General features: G+C 35.9%; 1 protein-coding gene and 1 long non-coding RNA gene across 7 annotated transcripts in view; one reads left to right on the top strand and one right to left on the bottom strand.

Annotated features, from left to right (window-relative positions):
- The window catches only part of LOC122571105 (nucleolysin TIAR), a 582,639-nt gene that overhangs the window by 337,586 nt on the left and 224,384 nt on the right, over positions 1–20,669 (bottom strand). For all 6 annotated transcript variants that reach the window (XM_043734405.1, XM_043734425.1, XM_043734455.1 and 3 more), the window contains one exon: positions 440–497. In XM_043734405.1, coding sequence (XP_043590340.1) covers positions 440–497 — 58 coding nt within the window. The remainder of the gene's footprint in view (positions 1–439; positions 498–20,669) is intronic.
- The window catches only part of LOC122571166, a 324,551-nt gene that overhangs the window by 115,277 nt on the left and 188,605 nt on the right, over positions 1–20,669 (top strand). The window lies entirely within an intron of this gene.

Below are 20,669 nucleotides of genomic sequence, written 5' to 3'. Positions count from 1 at the left end.
CGGCTAACGTTGTACCATTGGGTATAGTAAACAAATTTTAAGCATAAACATTTTCTGCGCAAAAGCTAATTACACTTCTGAAAACTTCATTAGTAATAATCACGTAACATGTAAGATTATAATTTAATTTCTTTAACAACATTATTGGAATTAAAAGCAAACCCAATAACAACCAAATATTTGGACTAATTTGTGAATACCTCCATTTCGCCATTTCATACACTTTACATTATCATTACCTATTAAATTTTATACCTCTGATACTGTTCCAATTTTTGAAAACTCGCACAGTTTCTTTAAATATATTAATTAATTGACCTGCTATAACGTGCGTTATGCGTATAGTGTAACGAAATCCTAATGTAACAGAAAAGGAAAAGTACGATTATCGATATCCAATTACCTACGGAAATGAAAATATAAATTGTATATTACTTACTGCTGGTGTCCTGTTTTGGTTGGTTTCCCGGAGACGTGGCCCAGTTAACTTTCATCTCCTGAAACAGTCAAAGAAATATAAATTTATTTAAATGTTTAGATACGTAGTCGATACTATACGTATCAATTATGTATTATAGAATACATGAGAAATAAAACGAGGAACAAAAAAGGATAAAACATTTCGTTGTTTTATCTAACCATCTATTTATATGACTTTCGGATAAATTTAATAATTACAAACTAATTGGCGTACAGTAATAGATTTATCAATTTATGCTCTTCATGCAACATTGATGCGATTTAATTATCGTTGCCCCATCTATAACTATTATCTTTTCGCGTTTATGAAATAGTGAAAACTCATAAAAATACTTGTAGTAAATACATATGTCTGACATATTGGTTCGAAAACAGTGTACATATATTCGTTCGTTATACACAGATTCCCGTTCAGAAATAAACTGAATATCGTTGATGCAAGCAAAATTTCACTCTTAGATGTCTCCCAAAAAATTTGTATTCCTGTGAAAAAGGCTCCAAACATTTGACTAACGAATGAATGTATAATGCAGTGAAAACGTTGATAAATATCGCAGAGTTCTTTCAGATTATTTGAGGATCTAAAATGTTCAAGAAATTGAGCTTTGGTATAAGTGATCCGTTCCCTTGTGAACCGTAGACGATATACTTAGATGGTAGCAAGATAAATAAAATTTTATATTATACAATAAAATATGAAATAAGAACATTTTATAATACGTTAAATAACGTTATATATTACAAATAATATATGAAACATTATATAATTCAATGCTTAGATGTATAAAACTCTGCTGCCTTAAGAAACCTTTTATTCTCACGAAGCTTTGGTAAAACTTCTCCAACTGAATGCTAGACCACCTTTTAGAAATTCAATGTTCAACGCCGCCCAACTGTCGCGAAACATCCTAGATAACATTTCACATTTCACCACGTAAATTGTCGGTATAAAAAGATTGCCGTGAAAGAATGGGGTTATATCCAAGAGTGGAAGTCAAGACAAAGAAACGATCAAATTTATACCGGTCTGTTCACTAGCCAGACGCGTTAAACGTAAAACGTTTTCGCTGATAAAGCACCTATGCGGTTTCCCCATACATATCCCTGCGACAGTTGGATTTCCTCAAGTGACGAGTAATTTCGTTTACAGATTATCAAGTTAATCTTTTCGCTAGAAATCGGTACGGTAATCCGCTGGTAATCCGCAGCAACAGGAAGCGATATCACTGCCGAAAGGAAATAGGACATGTTGGGTATCGTCGGGTCTTAACAGATGTCATAAACTAGATTCTTTATGCATCGTGATGTACCCAACTGTCGACATTGTCGATACTCGATAAATAGTAAAGGTCATTTCGAAGAAACCGCTTAGAAGCTGAGAATCCGTGTGAACATGTAGTGGAAAGTAAAGCAATTGAAAAATACAACTGAAAGACGATTTTTCGTTGCAATTAATCTCGTCAATTCAATGTTACGTAATCCGAGGGATATTTTAATATTTATCGAATAATATAATTATATAGATAATAGACAATTCTTTACATAATCAACATAACCAAAGACGCTTTTATCATCTTTCAAATTCGTTCTATATCATCGCTGCTAATACAATAGACCATATAATCTGATCGTTCATGTAATAGGAGTCCTCTTGTTTCTCTTCACCATCGATAAGTTTTCGTTCAGTTAATAGGAGTTTATGTTCATAAGAGGATTCATGAAAAATTTGCTTTTAAATATCTACGTAACAATGTTGTTAGCTTGTATCGACTGCGAAGCCCGCGAGAGCGTCACGTATGTAAGCGTGCCACTACTATTTACGTCTTATCATTAGACGTTGATATAACTGGATTGACGTTCGGCGGTAGTTGAATCAGAACTCAACCAAAGTTCAGTTAATCAGGCGCTGCTAAGGTTTCGTTCATATAAATGGAGTTCGTATAAACGGAATTCCACTGTAACTATATCTGTGTAGCAATCATTTACAAAAAGGAGAAGAGAAAAATTAATTCGACTTTCAGATTTAGGTCCGGAAAAAACAATTCGATTCAAACTGAATTATCATTTCATAAAATATATTTATATGTTTAACTTTGTTGAAATGATAAATTCAAATATGTAGATATTCATGAAATTATCATCGTGTTTAATTAATCATCATTAACGAATCGAAATCAGCTCTGAACAAAACCGTAATAAATGATTCATGAAGATGCACATTTACTTATAATCTTATTATAATAATTATTTAATTCCTTGTTGTATATTTTCCGTTCATTTCATGCAGAAAGAACAAATTATTGTTTCCAACACGACTCCCTACAGATGTATTACAATATAAAGTAAATTTCTAGTTACTTAGTTATCTGTATCTACATCTATACGAGAGAATAGCGGTATCAAGAGTGAATTACTAATAAGTATACGTGATTATTGCGTGCAAGTTCAAAGGACTTGAGATTTCACCTGTAAACCAAAGTTCTAAAGCTAAGCTAAATGCATATCTACGAGTACGAGACTCGCTGCTTAGAATTTATGACTGGTTACACTGGTCGTAATTAATCGTGAGGAATATTAAGCGCGGCATGTATAGAAGTCACAGGAGGAAGGGTAAAATAATAGTTGAACGAATGATATAGTAAAACCTTGCCATGCGTTGCTATCGTAGACGGACCTAATGGAAAAATGGTGTCATCCATACGGACGATACACGCAAACGATATGACGCTAATATTGAATCGTTACTTTTCATTTTCTTACTTATCTGCATCATCACGCTGCCATTCTTTGTACACTTAATTATTCCTACATTTCATCGAATACCATAGGTAAACTTGTAACTGAAACAATAAGAAAACATTATAGGAAATATCTCTTTATTATGGTGTTAAGTAGAATTCATTTACATTGTTCATATTTGACAAGGAAAAATTTTTTGTATCATATTCATCGTATCTTTATGCTACTGACAGTTGCATATCCTCTGTACATTAGTTTTCTAGCTTTTAAAACAAAATTTACATTTACAGTTTGTTGATTAGTAACGGATAAATAACTGCAGGTATCGGTTTTTGTCATTAAAATTTGTCATAAATTTCTATCAAAGTGTTGGGATTAATACGAGCGGAGGTGTACGTCAGATACAAAATGGAAGTTCACATTTATTCCATATCGCCGATCACTATGACCTAATTCGATTACGAGAGCCTTGTATCTTTTCATTTATTCAAATGACATGACGCCTCCAGTTCAACCATCTACTCGTGTGTTTTTTGCGATCATATCCACGGAGAACGACGTTAACTATGCGGTTCCTGAATTCGATATAATCAAGAGATAATTAAACCGAATTACGATGAAATTCCCGTACATAGGGAAAATACTCTGGTCGATAAAGCATTTACGTCGATGAGATGCTTTGTTCGAATACCAACATGGTGCAGCTTGCAAAATACTTTATAGGATATATTCGTGAGCAGAAATGGAAAGCCACAACTAACTGGTAAAATAAATGCCGTTAATGCTCTTTATTGCAACACGTACGCTTGCTGAACGGGTGTAACAATACGCGTTTCATCTGCTTTATTAGCCATTACAACGTGATACCGATGCTCAATTGGAAAGAAAACGACGATGATCGAAATGAACAACAACGATAATTTATGTATAATGCAATGTAACGCAGGTTTATCACACGATTTGTCACTTTTATGGTAGATTTACGTTTCCTCTTGGGATGGAATTCGTTTGTACTCGCTGTTTGCCATCAACGAACAACTAACAGTGTTTACGTTGCCGATTGGAGGTGGCAGAAGAAGGCAGATCTAAAAAATTGTCGATTTTCAGGTATTCGCGAAAATCAAGTCTACAAGTAGGCCATTTTCTAAGATGGGAAATTAAGAGAAATAAAATTATACTGTTTAAGAAGGAGATTGTCATAACGTAATATCTGTTTTAATTCTTCCTTTAATAGTAAGCAATATGCATAAACGATATCTTATCAAAGATTCTCAAAATTACAAAGATTATTGGTCCGATTATAAAACAAAATGTCAAAGGACGTCCACGAATAATTTTTTATTTCAAATTTATTTCAAATCGTTTTCTTAAAAATTTTACTGTCTTTACTATTAGTTACGTCACTGTTCTAACAAACTAATAATGTAGATATTTATTGCGAACTAAGGAAATAGGTTTGGAGGTTGGAAATAGGATAGGAAATAGGTTCCTAACGAATAAGGAATAGGTTTGTGTTACGTTTCATTTTCTATAAAGAATTTGAAACGTTTTTTTTTTTTTATTAAAGATTAAGGGATAATTGAGTTCTGAAAGATGTTAAAATACAGAAGCGAAAATTTTAGAATTTGCAGATCATCGGGTTTGTACTGCTTGATCCGTAGTTCGTATTGTTTGAGATTCGAAGTGTCAATTAGTGACATTGATGGATTTCAAAGGTATGCTAATAAATGAAGGAAAAATGGAACTGTGCCAACATTTAGCAGTGCAAAATCAATGTTTGAACAGTACTTCAAAGACGGTGTACTGTATAGTAGCTCAATACTGATACAACAGAAAATTTATGGCCTTCTCGAAATTGATATTTATCCGCTGACAAATGAAATTCGGAAGAGAATGAAACGTGTCTGAATTTTGTCAAATATCCCTACGAAGTATTCAAAGTATGTTTTAAATAAACTCGATATTATTAATTGACTTTATACGAACTATTTAATTATCTCTAAATATTGCTCGAGAATATATAAATGTACTTTGAAATTTTAAATTAACATACAATAATGCATATTTGCAACATTAAGCATGAAACTGTTATGGTATGTTACTATTATTATTGTTGCAAAAGTGTTGTGTCCAATTGTCTTATTGTATCTTATTACGGGAATTTTTTTATTACATTAATTTAACCATAATAGCAAAACTTCGTAAATTTATTTATTGGAAGAAGCAGTTACAAGTACATTAAGAAAGGAGTAACATTTTATTTAAGGAAAACTGAGTACTCAGAGAAATAAAAGCGGTAATATGACTACTTTGCTTCTCTTAACGTCTACCATGCTAATTTGAAGTAAGCTGACTTTTCTCCACAGCATTTGAAATGCGTACGAACAAGATAGCTTACGCACGCATTACATTCATATTTTTCTAATAGCAGAAAGATTATGCTTAATGTTTCTCTTGAATGTCACACGAAGAACGAATTTCGTTCTTCCCTATAGACAACAAAGTATATGGACAGCCGTATAATAAATCTGGTACGACAGCGTTCGCCCTGTGCTAATGACAAAACGAAATACAACGCTAACGCGATTTAAACCATCGAGAAACATTTGGAAAATGAATGGGCTGAAAAACATGGAATCGTCGTCGATGCCGTGCAATTTTCCACCTGTATATAAATATTACCGACATAAAGATAAACGCGGCCGAACTGTGATATAATATTTATATCGGTTTTCGTCGATCCCGTCCAATGAATATTTCATTTCGCTGTCTGTCGAAAATTATAAGTCGATAATCGGATCAACGTGGCCGGATAGGTGAACGCGGCTTCATAATCGTGCCGGGACAGGCCAGCTGTTTCGCAGGCCGAGTGCTCGTTTCGAAAGTTCGCCCTTAACAAATGCGAAAAATAATACTACGACGACGACGACGACGACGCGCGCAGAGAGTTGTTTCGTTATCCAAAGTTTAGTATACCTGGTTGGTACACCTTTCGGGAGTTCCGGCAGACTAGTTGCAGCAGATGCGAGGAAAGAACATGAACAAGTAATGTTACGCGAGGAAACTGCGGTGCAGAAAGAGGCAAGGATAAGGAATACCAAGGCTAGGAATAAGTAAGTAAGCGAGTGACTATGTAAGTAAGGAAGTAAGTCTGGCGGGATAAGTAAGTTAGGATAGGACGGAGGAGTGCCCAAGACGGCCGGTACGCTAACGTCGGGCCCGCAGTGTGTCTGCAGCAATTTGCAACTTTTAATAGTTAGTCCGGGTTGCGAGGTCGTCTGCCGGCCCAGAGCCCCGTTCTTTTATGGTTTATACACCGGCAAAGGAGGAAGTTTATATGCCGTAGTTTTGCACGGTTAATGCGCGCGCGACTCATGCCCACCTCTAACAGTGTGTCATATTTATGTGTCAACGGGTTGTCCCACGAGATCTGCTCTAGTCGATCAACGAGAGATTTTTTAACTTGCACTTGGAAGGTTCATGGTAAACACACAGATGGATATTGATAATTAAGGGAATATATTCTATCTTTGTTAATAACACAACATTGATATACGTGCGACACAATATTGATATACGACGTATTGTTAAAATAGTTTCATGCAGTTCGCGAAGCCGCTCATACAACAAACAGTTGCAGTTTGATTATTTGTCAACATGAATTTATTGAACAAATTACGTATTGCGTTTGAAGCTTTGACTGAAGTTTGAAGGAAAAGATTCTAATATAATTTTATTGTATTATACGATATACCTAACATGTAAAGAAACAATAAATGTACGATATATTGATCCAAGTAATAACTGCCAGTGGTATAAAGCAATTCGTTGCTAACTTTGCCCACAGCTGCTTCGAGTAAAACATTTCCTATCTCGGTTTCAGCAACTTAAATACAAGCTCGACCGCGTTCACGAAATAATATCAAAAGGTAGAAATAGCGAGCTTAAGATTTTTGAATCGCGTTTTCTTCTACAGCAAGCAAGTAGAATCCGGCACAGGCGACTATCGAACCGGTTGGCAAAGCGTAGCATACTCGATCGCAGAAATACCAGGGTTCGACATGGTACTTTAATGCGAGGCTTAGGCCGCGATAGAGAACCGATTACATATTGCGGACGCGAAGGTTGAGTTAGTGAGCACGGGCATCGGCAGGAAGTCGGGCAGAAATTGCAAGCTGCTGCACTTTTGACCTTAGCTGGCCAGTCGACTGTCGGTCAGATATTTATTGTCCTATTATCGTGATTGATACGCGGCTGGCTGGCCACGGGCTACTATCTTACATAAGTATATTTAATGGTGGAAGGTCGTTTCGGACTTTCACATGACGAAGGGAGGCTGCTTCTTCCGTTGTCGTCCGACATTACGGTCGGTTGCAGCCATCCCAACTCTCCTACCTCCCCTACAAGCTTGCTTGTACGTTTTCTTACTTATATCTTCTTATTTTCCAACCACATGGCGCCATTAGTCGCCGCGGCACCACCGACGTTTCTCGCCTGCCCTGGTAATAAGTCACGGAAATGCTATCGTAAGGAATTTACGAGACACGGGGTTACTTTCCTCGCGATGTCGTGCAACCACATACTTTCTGTCTCTCTTGGCTACATCTTCTGACGATTCTTCTTACCGATTCTGTCACAGATTTTATCCTGACTATCGACACCAACACTATCGTTCGTAAGTATTTAGACATTTCCACATTATCGCTAGTATGTGAAGTATTTCGGTCAAGTATCGAGTGAAACTCTTAAATGTAATTTTCTGCGGCTTCCGATCTTAGCTTAGGTAATTACACAGGGTGATTAACAAGAGTTGAATAGTTTTGATTAAAATCACTCTATGTGTAATTATTAACAGATATTCATGAAAGTAATGGTAAATATTAATTAGCATAAATAAAATGGTAAAACAGTACGATCGCTAAATATTGTTAAGACTCTTATAATGAACGAAATATACGTTTCTTTAGTTATATTAGGAAATTTATGAAATTCTGCTAAGTATCAGTTCTACGCTATAGACGAATAAGAACAAAGTTTCGACTTGAATTTAACAAAGTATTTGATCGTTGATTCTTCTATTATAATTCTGAAAATATAACAAACATATCAGTTTTTCGATTCCAAGCAGATGCGCAAATACTTTTGATAGTGTACATCGTGAAAAACGTCGTGACAGAATAATAGCGAAACTAATAATAATATTAAATAGAATGCAGATCATACTTTCCTTTGGAATTTGCATTGCCGCATTCTAAACAGATAACCAAACTGTATTATTTCAGTCACCACTTCTAATTGAATTTCTTATGCTAATAAAGACCAAGTTTCTAGTATTTGTATATCGCGTGAGAATGGCTGACGAATTTCTTTCCTTCGGCCGATTCTAACTCTGTACGAGGCACAGGCGTATAAATTTCACAATTTTCTCCTTGATTCTCAAGATAGACCAGTTGCAAATGATAGCGGCCTTTTCTGTTTTAAGCTGGTGACCTAAATTATTCTAAGTCAGTGAGTTATTGACTATAGGGTAAAAAAATTTCTGCTAACTAAGCACGAACGATCCTTCCTCATAATATATTTTACTACGTCAATAAAGCGTTTCATAGTGTAATGCGTCATATAAATTTTTGCAGCGTTCAGCTCGAGCTTTAAAGAAACCGTGTGTTCAGGTTCTTCGAATGTACATACGATTTTTATCGGATATTCTCTATTTCGTCCACAAACATGCTGCGATTGTATCTCTTTCGACGAATGATTATATCTACAGCCAATATCACACGGTTCAGCTAATAACGATCATGCGTTCATCATGATATTACTGAATATGATAAACAAATTTTGTTCTTATAAAACATATACCTCGTAAATTTTTTCAACATATAAATATATAACGAGAATGAAAATATTTTGTCCGTTTCGTTCTATTTTTGTCGACTATTTAAAAAGAGCTATATAATTTCTGCAATTTTATTACCTGATTTCTATATTACTTCATGAGCCTCACTACGATTTCTTTTAATCTAAACGAATATCGCAAATATCGGAATCGTTATATTAAATATGAAGGCCAGAATTGAAAAACACGATAAGTCACATTCTCTGTCTTTCCATGATCCCGTTATTCATTCAAACCATTTACTCGTCGATAGTGTACGCCGGGCAAACCTCCATTCGTGTTAAAGAGGTTGAGGAAACTGGTTGGAAATGTCAGGTAACGCACAAGCGCACACACTTCTCCTGTAACATCGACGTCGATCCACGTGCACATCTTACCGCAGCTTAAGCGATTCTCGACGAAGGAGAATGAGAAAAGTGAAAAGAAAAGGAAGCGTTAGTAGTCTACGACTTCTGAAAACCTTTAACACATTGGCTTCTGCCTCTAAATAAAGGAAATTTCCTTTGGGAATGACCATTTCTGCGTCTTTTTACTCAAATTACTTCACTGTTTCCCTGAAATCGATAGAAGGTGTTTTGTAGTTAAAGACTTCCTGCGCTTCTTTCGGTCATATTCTCCAATAAATTCCTGAAGTTCTCGGAAAGTACGAATAATCCTCATTGATACGTCTTTGACTTTCCGTTTCAATTTCTTGTTAAGGATTTTGTTAACCACAGTGTTGATTAAAAAACGAGATTCGAAGATATCCTAAGACTATTCTAGGACAAAGAATAAAGTGAACTTGATTGCACGGTTCACAAGCAACTAAAAACAGTTTCTAACAGTTCTGTTTACCACGAAACTTCTCTTTGTTAACTTCGCCAACGCGAATTCTTGTTTGTTTCGTACACATCGCCAAGTCCACGCGAATTTAAGAATTACGACAAAGCTTCGTATTTTATAGGAAAGTATGCGAAGCTCCGTTACAACGGTGCAGTCTTTCGTGCGATATGCTGGTAGCAGCGGTTGGTAGGGACAGTGATTGTACACAAGCTATGGTGGTGTGCGGGGCAGTTCGTCCAGAACCGGAGGAATACTTCGCCCTACCGCACTAACCTATGATATATGATTATGCTGCATGCCCTCCGTTCGTATCTTATTATGTATTACCAAGGGTGTACACAACTACGTAGCTATTCAGCCGGGCCTGCATATCTCTAGCAACGAAATGGCTCGGTCTGTTCTCTCGCTATAGATTGGACGTTTTATCAAACAGGCTCGGACAGAAAAATTCGCGAGGAATCGTACTGTTCGCCGGTCGATCGAATGGGCCAGTGAGATTCACTGGGACGATATTCGATTTTCACACGCCATACGAATTTACGTTCGTAGTCAGATATTCTCCAAACCAATTGCAAACACTCGTAATAACAGCGATCATTTCGCGATGATAGATTCGTGGTACTATAATGAAGCGATTTATGTGTTTATTGACACTGACGCGACGAGGTTCGGGACAAAAATCAAAATTCATTGGCCACGTTCGCACGTTCACAGGTAAGTGAAGTTCGCATATTTTCAGGCTACGTGTTCACGTAATGTGACAAGTTCTCGTTGTGTTTCGTTGCACGATGCATAAATTTTATTTCACTGTGACAAATTTTAATGCGCTAATTTTATATTTCTATAGATCGTAGAGAAACACTTTTTAATTATTTCACATATATTCATCAATATATTTGTTCCATATACCAGCAGATTGATAATTAATCAGCTGTTCGAGGAATGGCCTTTAGCACAAAATTTTGAGTTGGATGTTTCGTATGGGTGAAATTAAAATTTAAAAAATCAACGAAAATGTACTCGTATATATCCTAGTTTTAATAGAAATATGCCTACACGTTGTTAGAAACGTTCGGACAATGATGAAATTTGTTAAAGTATAGTACACGATTCGATTCGTGGAATGTGAAATGAAAAAAAATACGAAATAAAATAATCATCGTTAATTCTTTACGTTAATAAAAATATTAGTGTTATTTCTGTGAAGCACATATGAAAAGACGTATCAATTGTTCATTCATATATATATATATACATTTTTCATTTCGCTCTCGTAATAATTTCGAATACCATATTTTTAAATATTCTATCGTAACTGAAATGTTCAATTTTATGCATATTTTACGCACTACGGCCAATATTCGTTTTATACGATAGTTAGTAATTTGTACATTTAACAGTTACATTCTAGTAAAAAGAAAAGGAGTCCGTAAAATAGTCCATAAGTAAATAGTTACTTAGATTACAATTCCTTTATTATTTTGCCTATCTATCACAAAATTCATTTAAAGGGTCAGAAACGATCCTTGATTAATATTATAAGCGAGTAGTGAGTCGAATATGTATCCCGTGTGCCTCGTTTCAACCATTTCTTCAATAATACATCGATCCTCATAAATCGTTTCTTGCAGAGTATTATCGTACGCACGTTAAACGTCTGTCTACCCTAGCAATTCTAAGAATCGCACTAAAATATGCAAGGAGAGCGAAAACGTTAAATAAAACAATCATGGACATGGTGCAATTAAGTATAGCGATTTCAACAAATGTTCCTTCATTTTTCCTTTCTTTTGTCCTTTTTTTTTTTCCTTTTTATTTATTTTATTCTGTGTGTTCTACCAACGTGAGTTTGCCCGCTACAAGAAATTTAACTTTCTAGCGATTTAAAATTCTATACAGTTACAGAGCGTGTCGCAAAAGAGAATGCGTAGGTTTTGGGGCAGCAATGAAATTTTCCCTTTTATGAAAAGCGAAGATGAAAGTTTATGACGAAAAACTAAATTCCAAGCAAAAGCGGGACGGCAGAGGGGTGGGAGAACCAATTGCGAAATTTGAATATTCTATTCGGCGCAATGTTCTACGTAAAATGATGCAGCCGAAATGGAGTTGACCTAAAAAGTAAATCACAAGTGAAGAAACTGGTTTATGTAAATCGTTCTTCAATCGTTTTACCGATCGGAACCACGGTGATACACTATGGTACATTTGAAAATACGCGGAAGCTACGAGAAGAGACGAACATAGAAACAAAAGCGGCAAACGATCGTGTTGCTCGAAAATTTGTAATAAATGGATAAATGAGAAACTGGAATATTCTTCTGTGACGTTCACTTTATTCCTCGCACAGCTCTAGAAAGAAAATTACGCTAGGCTATAAATTAAAACTAAAACTGTAAAAAATAAAGTCTTTATAAATCTAGATTAAAATTAATCCAGATACATAGAATTCAGTTGTGCGGTCCAGCTGCAAATTCTGATATAGAAATATTGAAGAAGTTCGAGTTAAAAACGTGAGGAGTATTAGTAAGCGCCACATAGTTCGTTTCAAGCGATATGATAAGGAAAGGTTTGTAAATATTAACAATTAAACAGAAATAGTCAATTTCGAAGGAAGATTTATTAAAAGATTTAATAATCGATCCAACCAGTTAGTAGGAAATCTGTCGGGTGAGACAAATACCAGAACGTTAAAACACAGCAACCTTTGGACTTCAATGGATTTATGTATCAAGCTGCACAACTGCCAAACGTTATGTTAAATTTTCAGATACAGCAAATTATTCAACGAACACCTATCTAATATTATTACATTTAGAAGATTCGCTTATTGTCCATAGATGGACTATAAATAAGCTTAACGGAAGGAGAGATAAAGAAAATAAAAATTAGGAAATTGTTTCCAATTTGAACACGCAAATTTCATTCGACAAGAAGAAGACAAAGAGAAATCTTGCACCTACCGAATTTTTAATGATACACTTACGATCGATTCTCGAAAAGATTTTTGAATCTCCGGTGTGGAGAAGCAAGTATGAAGAGGCGAGAATAGACAAATTGGCAAACACGAGTGAATTATGAGCTTGTGCTTGGGTGTTCAAAACGCGACGTAGTTTCCAGCAGATTTAATTACAAAAAGGAACGCGCAACAGTTAGCTCGTGTGGCTCAAAAGAGAGTCAAATGAGAGGCGGGACAAAAGGCGGCGGAGCCATCTGAAAAACAGGAAACGGCTAAGAGAATGTGACTGAATGTATGATGTATATACTGGTCTGAAGTGCAGCCCTTCTTTCTTTCAGTGAATTTTTAGCGTTGCACCGTCGGTGAGCCGCGTGAAACGCAGTTTGGCCATAGTTGAGACAGCAGCACGGCGACTAGCGATGCCCTACGCATTCCTCACAGAAAGCACGTATCCGTGCGCTAAGGTTCACCGAGAAAACGCTTTAGATACGAGCCTCTCTTCGTAAGCACCCACCCTATGGAATGCGTTCCCCTTCAAGTGGCTCCTTGTCTCTCGAAACATTCTAAACGCGTGGCCTGCCTCTTCTTTCCCTTGTGGACCGACAAGTGTATCCGCACCTCTTCTTATCCACGTCAAACATGTTTACTAATTTCGATGGATGATGACACCGATAATTGTAGTATTAATTTCGTTTGCAGATTTTACAATCAAGAAGCTTTTGTGAATGTGAACGATTTTTGAAATACTGCATTTTCTATTATCGCATTTTTGCAACCCACAAACCTAAATCTATATATGCTTATGAATGGTCAACAGAATTTTTGTACAATATTTTGTAATTGTAGAATAATTTGTACACGCTTGAAATGATTCCAATGTATTACGTAATATTATGAATTATTTTAAACGTTAATTACGTTTCCCTTTAAATAAATATAAATAATAGATGGGTAATGGATAATGGATTTGAAAAACGGGTATAATGCTATTGTTCTAAAATATGTCTAACTTAGTTTCTTCGTTTTCTACCATAGATTTTACGCGTATATAGATTTTTCTGAAGGGAACGATAAAAAATATTTAAAAGCAGATATACGATTTTGTTTCTGATTTCGATAATGCCATTTAAAAACTAGGATATTTTGTAGTTTCATTCCTCGTTATTACACGGATATTCGATTTCATTACTTTACTGAACGCTCTCGTACTGTACGATTATTTTATGTTTTTTAAAGTAACGTAATATTTTTAACAAATCTCACATTCATTCTCAAAAACATCGAGATCCCTTTAAATTTGGATTTTATATATTTTTTTACGAGGAAAGTTTTAATATTTGAAACGACAAACCCATTGAAATAAGAGCCGATATAACAATCTTATGGCTAATGCATGATATGTGCGTGTGTATGTGTGTGTAGTATAATATATTTTTCAGTTATACAATAAATATATTAAATCTTCTCTTGAAAATACATTTCGTCTATCAATAAAAGAATAAATTTCATCCATTGAAATCTTCCAATATTTTTTTTAAAGAACGATTTTTCTTTTCAAAAGAAAAATCTTTTATAACATTTCTAGCTTTATCTGGATATTATCCATCATGACAGTACGTAGAACGTAGAACGTTACGTTAAACATTAAGCGATGAAGAGTAGGAAACAGATACGATGAATAACTAAGTTGAACAGCCGTAAATAGTTCAGGTAACTCCTGAAACAGGTTCCGATTGAACATAGAGGGTGTATTGCGTTTACAGTGTTTACATGATTTATCCAACGTACAGTCTTTGTTACATATTTTATCCCTTTAGCTAGATCAACGTTTCATCGCGCAGGTCAGCTACAAACAGCAACTAGAATGCACCCTTTGTCCCAACATAATAAGTACAGAATGATATCTTCATAACATGCAACAAGTATGAGGAAAGGTAAGAAAAATATAATACCGAGATACGAAATTAGTTATGAAGTCAGAGTTTAATGTATTCACTACTTGTTACTTAATCCTTTGCGCTGTAATTATATTGTTCTAATTCCTTCCCGACTCAACTGAAATACTGATTTTTTTTCTGATTTTGGTGATAAAACACCGGTATGTAATTTGTTGTTATTTATGTTTTTCTAAAGTATAATATTTTTTCTTCTTTCTCATTTCTCCTTTACAAGATCTTCTGTGATAGACTTCTCAAAACTATACACGTGATATCTGTCGAAATTCAATCGAAGTGTAATTCGCTACCATCTGTTATAGCGACGAATATAACAAATAAAAAATATTAGACGAATTATTGTTTTCTTTAATTCTGAAAATAAATCTTCTGATTAAGTGATCCCTCTAGAAAACGCCGAAGATATGCAACTGTGTGTGAACCAGTGTGATCGAAATTATTTCACTAAAGTGAGAAGTATAAAGCACGAAGCTTTCGCCTGTATTTACATGTAATCTCAAAGCGATTTTTAAACAGTTCTATTTTCTATTTCTATTGATTCCTTTACGAACTAAATGAAATATCACACGAGAGAGACACTCGTGAATTCTGCGGAAAAATAGTAACGTCGCGCTAGCAACGATCTTATGGAAGCTTAGTAACGACGAGTAAGTATCTTCAACAATTTCTGAAACACAATTACCTGTTATTTAGAAAGTTATAGATAAAACGTATCCAACTGAAGCGTTAATTCCCTATACGAGTAAAAAGTAAAATTACAATCAAGAAAGACGATGGCTAATAATAACAATTTAAAGAAAGCTAATGTCTAGGAAATCGGCCAAGTGGTTTATCGAGCAAAGTGCCGTTCCTAGTTCCTTGGGTATTGCGTCCAATTGAATTTAACAGAGTCTTAATCCTGTCCGCGTGTGTTTCCTCGGAAACGAAGAAAGTAAAGTTTCACATCGACAGGAAGCCTCTGTAATCGATATGAATTTATCGTGGTGGCCACGTGTCCCCAAGCGGAATTATAGGTCGTTAATACGACATAATTGCACGAACGTAATATGGATGAACGAATGAATGCACTTGAATGTATAATTATAAAGTCCGATAGTTGTTAACCATATTGCCACACAGTTAAAAGATATTAAGCATCGTTGACGTTATCTGTGTAACTCCTCCACCGATCCCCAGGGAGCGTTAAACCTGTTACGCTGATTATTTTGCGTAATAAAATGCAGAGTACGGTTTAATTGCGAAGCGTATTACGCGCAGTGCGCAACTTCCTGAAATAAGCCCGTTGTCATATTAATTTAAAAAGAGGGGATCCAAACGTGGTTTGCATTCTGGCAGATTTCGAGTTAATCTTAAAGAACCTGAGCTAAAACCTGTTACCACACCTTTATTTTCATATTTATCTATGTATATCCGAATCGGATGACGAGTAACGGAGTTGTTAATGGATTAGGTTTTAACGTATATAAAATATTGGATTTTTAACGATTCATACTTTACTGAACCTTATTCTTATTCAGTCAGCTTCAATTGATTAAAATCGACACCTAAAATCCACCGAATTATTAAGTGACCTGCTAATTAATGTTTTCCGAGATAAACTGTGAACGTTTTCTGATATATATAACTTAATTGATACTGTTTACCAACTAACTAAGTAGTTTAGCAATTACTAACTAATCACTCATCACTAAGTTTAGAACGCATCGTGACATCGTTGCCACTGTATCACGGCGCCTGTACCCCCGGCATAGTTTTCTTCAAGAGGGTATACCGATATCAGTGATAGACAGAACTTCGATACTGATACAAAGTTTCCTTCCCAATTCATGTATCTGAAAACAGTTAATATCTAATCTGTATCTGTATAGAACTTCACTGTTGTATGTATCTCAACGAAAGGAGATTTCACGTCGACGCAACGTTACTTCGATGATAAATAAAAATATTGACAGGGGTTAGATTTTGCTATAAAATCTTGGATAAATCCAAGTTTCTTATTCGCTTATTTCCTAAGATGTAACTGTCGAACATAGCATAAAGATAAGCAATGAAAGATATATAACGAAATATTTTTAACGAGAAAATTCGAGAGGATATCGTTTCCGGAATCGTTTCGAAGCCAATTAGAACCAAAAGATCGACGTTGGAACTGCGAATTGAAGCAGGCAAACTCGAAAATTTCGATGTCTTGTAATAGTCATTCCCGATAATGGTTCTACATAATCGTTTCAAGAGAGAAGATCGGCTTTCAACTCTTTGCTTCTTATATTACACAAAGGAATTAAATAGAATCATATTTTCTACAAATTGATGGAGAATCTTAGAAGAGAAGCTGTTGTGCGGCAATACTTTTGTTTACAATTTCATAGCAAATTTAACAGGAAATGCATAAAAATTCTATTTCCGAAGGCTTAGAGATTTCTGACGACGTTCACGAACCGTAGGGATAACGAGGTAAGACAAAAACAAAGCGAGGCAAGAATTTTAAAATATCCGCGCGTACTTTAACGGTCGTTTGGAGAAAGAAGACAACGGGAAACACTAAGGATGTTGACGGTAGATAACTTCCTTTGTTTCCCCTCCATCGTCTGTTTTCTCTTTCCTCCTTACTCCCTTACTTTGTCGACGATGAGAACGACGACAATGACGACGACAAGAGGAAAAGACACGGTGGCGCGCGTCGAGTTGTCTTTCTTTGACTGGCAGTGCGAGGAACGAAAGGTGGCGGAATACTGGGGAGCTACCGAAGTCGAACGGTGAATACTTCCGTCGATATTTAAATTCCGCATCGAAAGACGACGACGAAAGGAACGAGCGCGACGACAAGAAGGGCGAAAGCGACGCACACAGGTCACGGACGTTGTTTCTCTGACTTTGATCCTTCGAGTAATTACATTCTTTCAGTTTGAAGGCAAACGGAGTGCGTCAGCACGTTTCCGGCATCGCGCCCCCGAAAATCTTTTTCCTTTCCCTCTCGCTTTCCTCAGATTACACCGTTATAAGCTACACAGGCGCGTCTGTTCCTCTAACAGTCACTTACAAGCTGTGTCTCTACGAAAATTTTTTTTTTTTTATACATTAAAACGTAGATACAGACACATAAAAACAAATTTTAATTTTCACGCATTTGTTTACCTTGTTAAGAAAAAATAAGTAAAAATTAAAAAGAGGAAAGAAGTATTGCGTATGACAAACGCCGCCAATGACATATATCATATGAAATATATATTATAAGTTTCAATGGAGTAGCCTGACTCGAATTTAACAAAAGTAATTATTGTCTCTTATGAACAACATCAGTTGAGAATTGAAACATGAAAGATAGCAGCTTCCAATTTTTACGAAGAGCCAATTATATATTAATACGTTCAGTCTACCTTTAGACCTCATGCAACCATAAGTAAAATTCATATGTTGCAAATGGCGCGTCATACATGAATACCTGAAGAAACGAAATTGGAAATGTATAGCATAATAGAGTAACATCATTGTGAAAGAATCACGTGGCGATAAATAATATCGAGCTGTATAAGTAAATTGTAAATATCTTGTTTATGTCCTTGATCTTATTCAATTGAATATTTCAACAGTGGACGGATGAAAATAAATTTATTACTGTGAGCACATAACTCGTAATGCTTATATTAGTATCAGAGCTGTACGTTTTGCCAGTGAAAACGATATATGAATTTTAACAATAAAAGACAATTTGCACGATACCGTTTCATAATAGTTTATTACTCGGAAGCATTATTGCTACATCACAAACATTTACGCATTACAACAGATATTCTGATATTTATATTTACGTCGCGAATTGCCATATCTGATGCAATATTGTGCAAATTAATCAACCCTCATAAATTTGTTGAGAAATCGGAAGCATAGGCTAAATTCATTTCAATTAATTAACTGAAGCCACGAATGATGTAGTCCAAATATTGAATACACGAGTGCACATAGTTTGTCGTGCGTGTTACGGCAGCTACGTACTGACATAAATTTTGTGAAAAATTATGTGAAATATTTGATGAATAATTTAGCGTAAGTTTACATTTCAAGCGACTGGCTATTCATTTCGAGTACGTTTGTTCGAACTCGAAGATGAAATGGCAACGTGATATAAGAAAATATGAGATGAAAGACATTAGATAAAAAATGAAATCAAGCACAACCACGACGGAAAGTTTGAGAGCTTTCAGAGAAGCGTCCGGTAAACAAGAAGCCTGGTATGTCCCTAAGGAGTCTCTTTGACATTCTAGGAGGAAGTGCCTTCCACACATTCACCAACTTCTGTCCGCACTGTATGAATTTCATTCACGCCTAGAATGTATACGAGAGCTATCGTAAATCATTCTGTTCATAATCTAGGGAATATTTATGACATTCACATCGAAATGATATTGAGAATAGATATACGTAATTGAAAATAATAATTGATTATAAATGGTATTTGTTAGAGTTTGTAAATTATGTCAGTTTATATATAAAAGGATGAAAGATAACTATAAACACGATACATAAATTTGATAAAAATTTCAATTGAATAATTTCATTTTCGAGCTAGTATCAGTTTTACGATATACTTTTGAAGACACGACGTTAACGATGTAAACGCCTTAAATGTAAATTCACTAACAAACTGAATAATCTGTGATAGTTTTATTTTCATGTAAACCGTAGCAAATGTAACAAAGATGCTTCTAAATACATCGGTGAATAATGAAAAGAGAAGAAAGCTCCCGATTTAAAAATTGTCTGGCGCCTAAACCGCTTCGAAAGATACTAAATTCTTCGCCAAACGTTATTAATACCAAGAATAATTAATCTGCTCTGTTTCAATTATTTCCAATTATTGAACGTTTCTATTAATTTATAGTCGTTTGTAACCAAAATAAATTACTAAATATACTAAATGTTTAAATACAACGAATAATTCCACACAGATCTAAGTTTAACTGGTTTCCCGCAAACTCCGCGGCACGAACTAAAATTTCTTTCGCGAAAACAATGTTCGAAGACGGGGCAAAAGGTATCGTCGACGAGCACGAGTATCGAAAATAGCTTTCGTACGATTCAGTCTAACACTTTGATACATAGAAGTCAGACAGTAGCGCGCATTTCTCCGCGCGGAGATACGATTTCCTATAATAACGTTACTTTGCCCGGCACCACGTGCCGCGGTTTCATACATTCGTGTTTAATGCTTCCGTACAATGTTTCCCCGCGCAAGGTGGAGGCGGAGCGTCGACGATGGCGGCAACTGGCGCGCGTGTTCCTAGCCTCGACCATTCTGCCGGAGGAAAAATTTTCATGGCAAAGTCTGCGAGACCAGAGAACGTAGAAGCGCGATGCAGCGTGTGCTGAGAGCATAGAGGAGATGTGGTAGAAGGGAAGAAAGCAAGAGAAGTATCTGGGCAGACTCGCATGAAAGTTTAAACCGATGTTTTACGGTGGCTTTTTGTTTCGCGTGTTTTATTGAGCAGAGAGCGGATATTCACGTCAATCTCGCTCTCTTGCAATCCGCGAGAACCAGTGGAGGCTATACCGATCTCTCTTCTCTCCCTCCGGCTGCTCCACCTCGTCCCATTGCCCTCTCGCGTTCCTACTACCCCTTTTCTTTTCGTTCTCTGCGTGTTTCTTCTTCTGCTATTCCCTCTGAATCTCTGGCCCTCTACCATTTTTCATAAAACTTTCAGTATAACCGGCTGGCGTAGGTACACGCGAGCGACAGAGGCTTCCGAGCGCCTCCAAGGAAGATTTTATAAGGTTATAGACTAAAGCTGGTATCCTTTTGTAGTTCTGAAAGATTGTTTAACAC

This window comes from Bombus pyrosoma, linkage group LG1, assembly GCF_014825855.1.
Source record: "Bombus pyrosoma isolate SC7728 linkage group LG1, ASM1482585v1, whole genome shotgun sequence".
NCBI lineage: Eukaryota > Metazoa > Arthropoda > Insecta > Hymenoptera > Apidae > Bombus > Bombus pyrosoma.
Note: the sequence above shows the minus strand (reverse complement) of the source record. Positions and strands in the feature narration are given on the sequence as shown.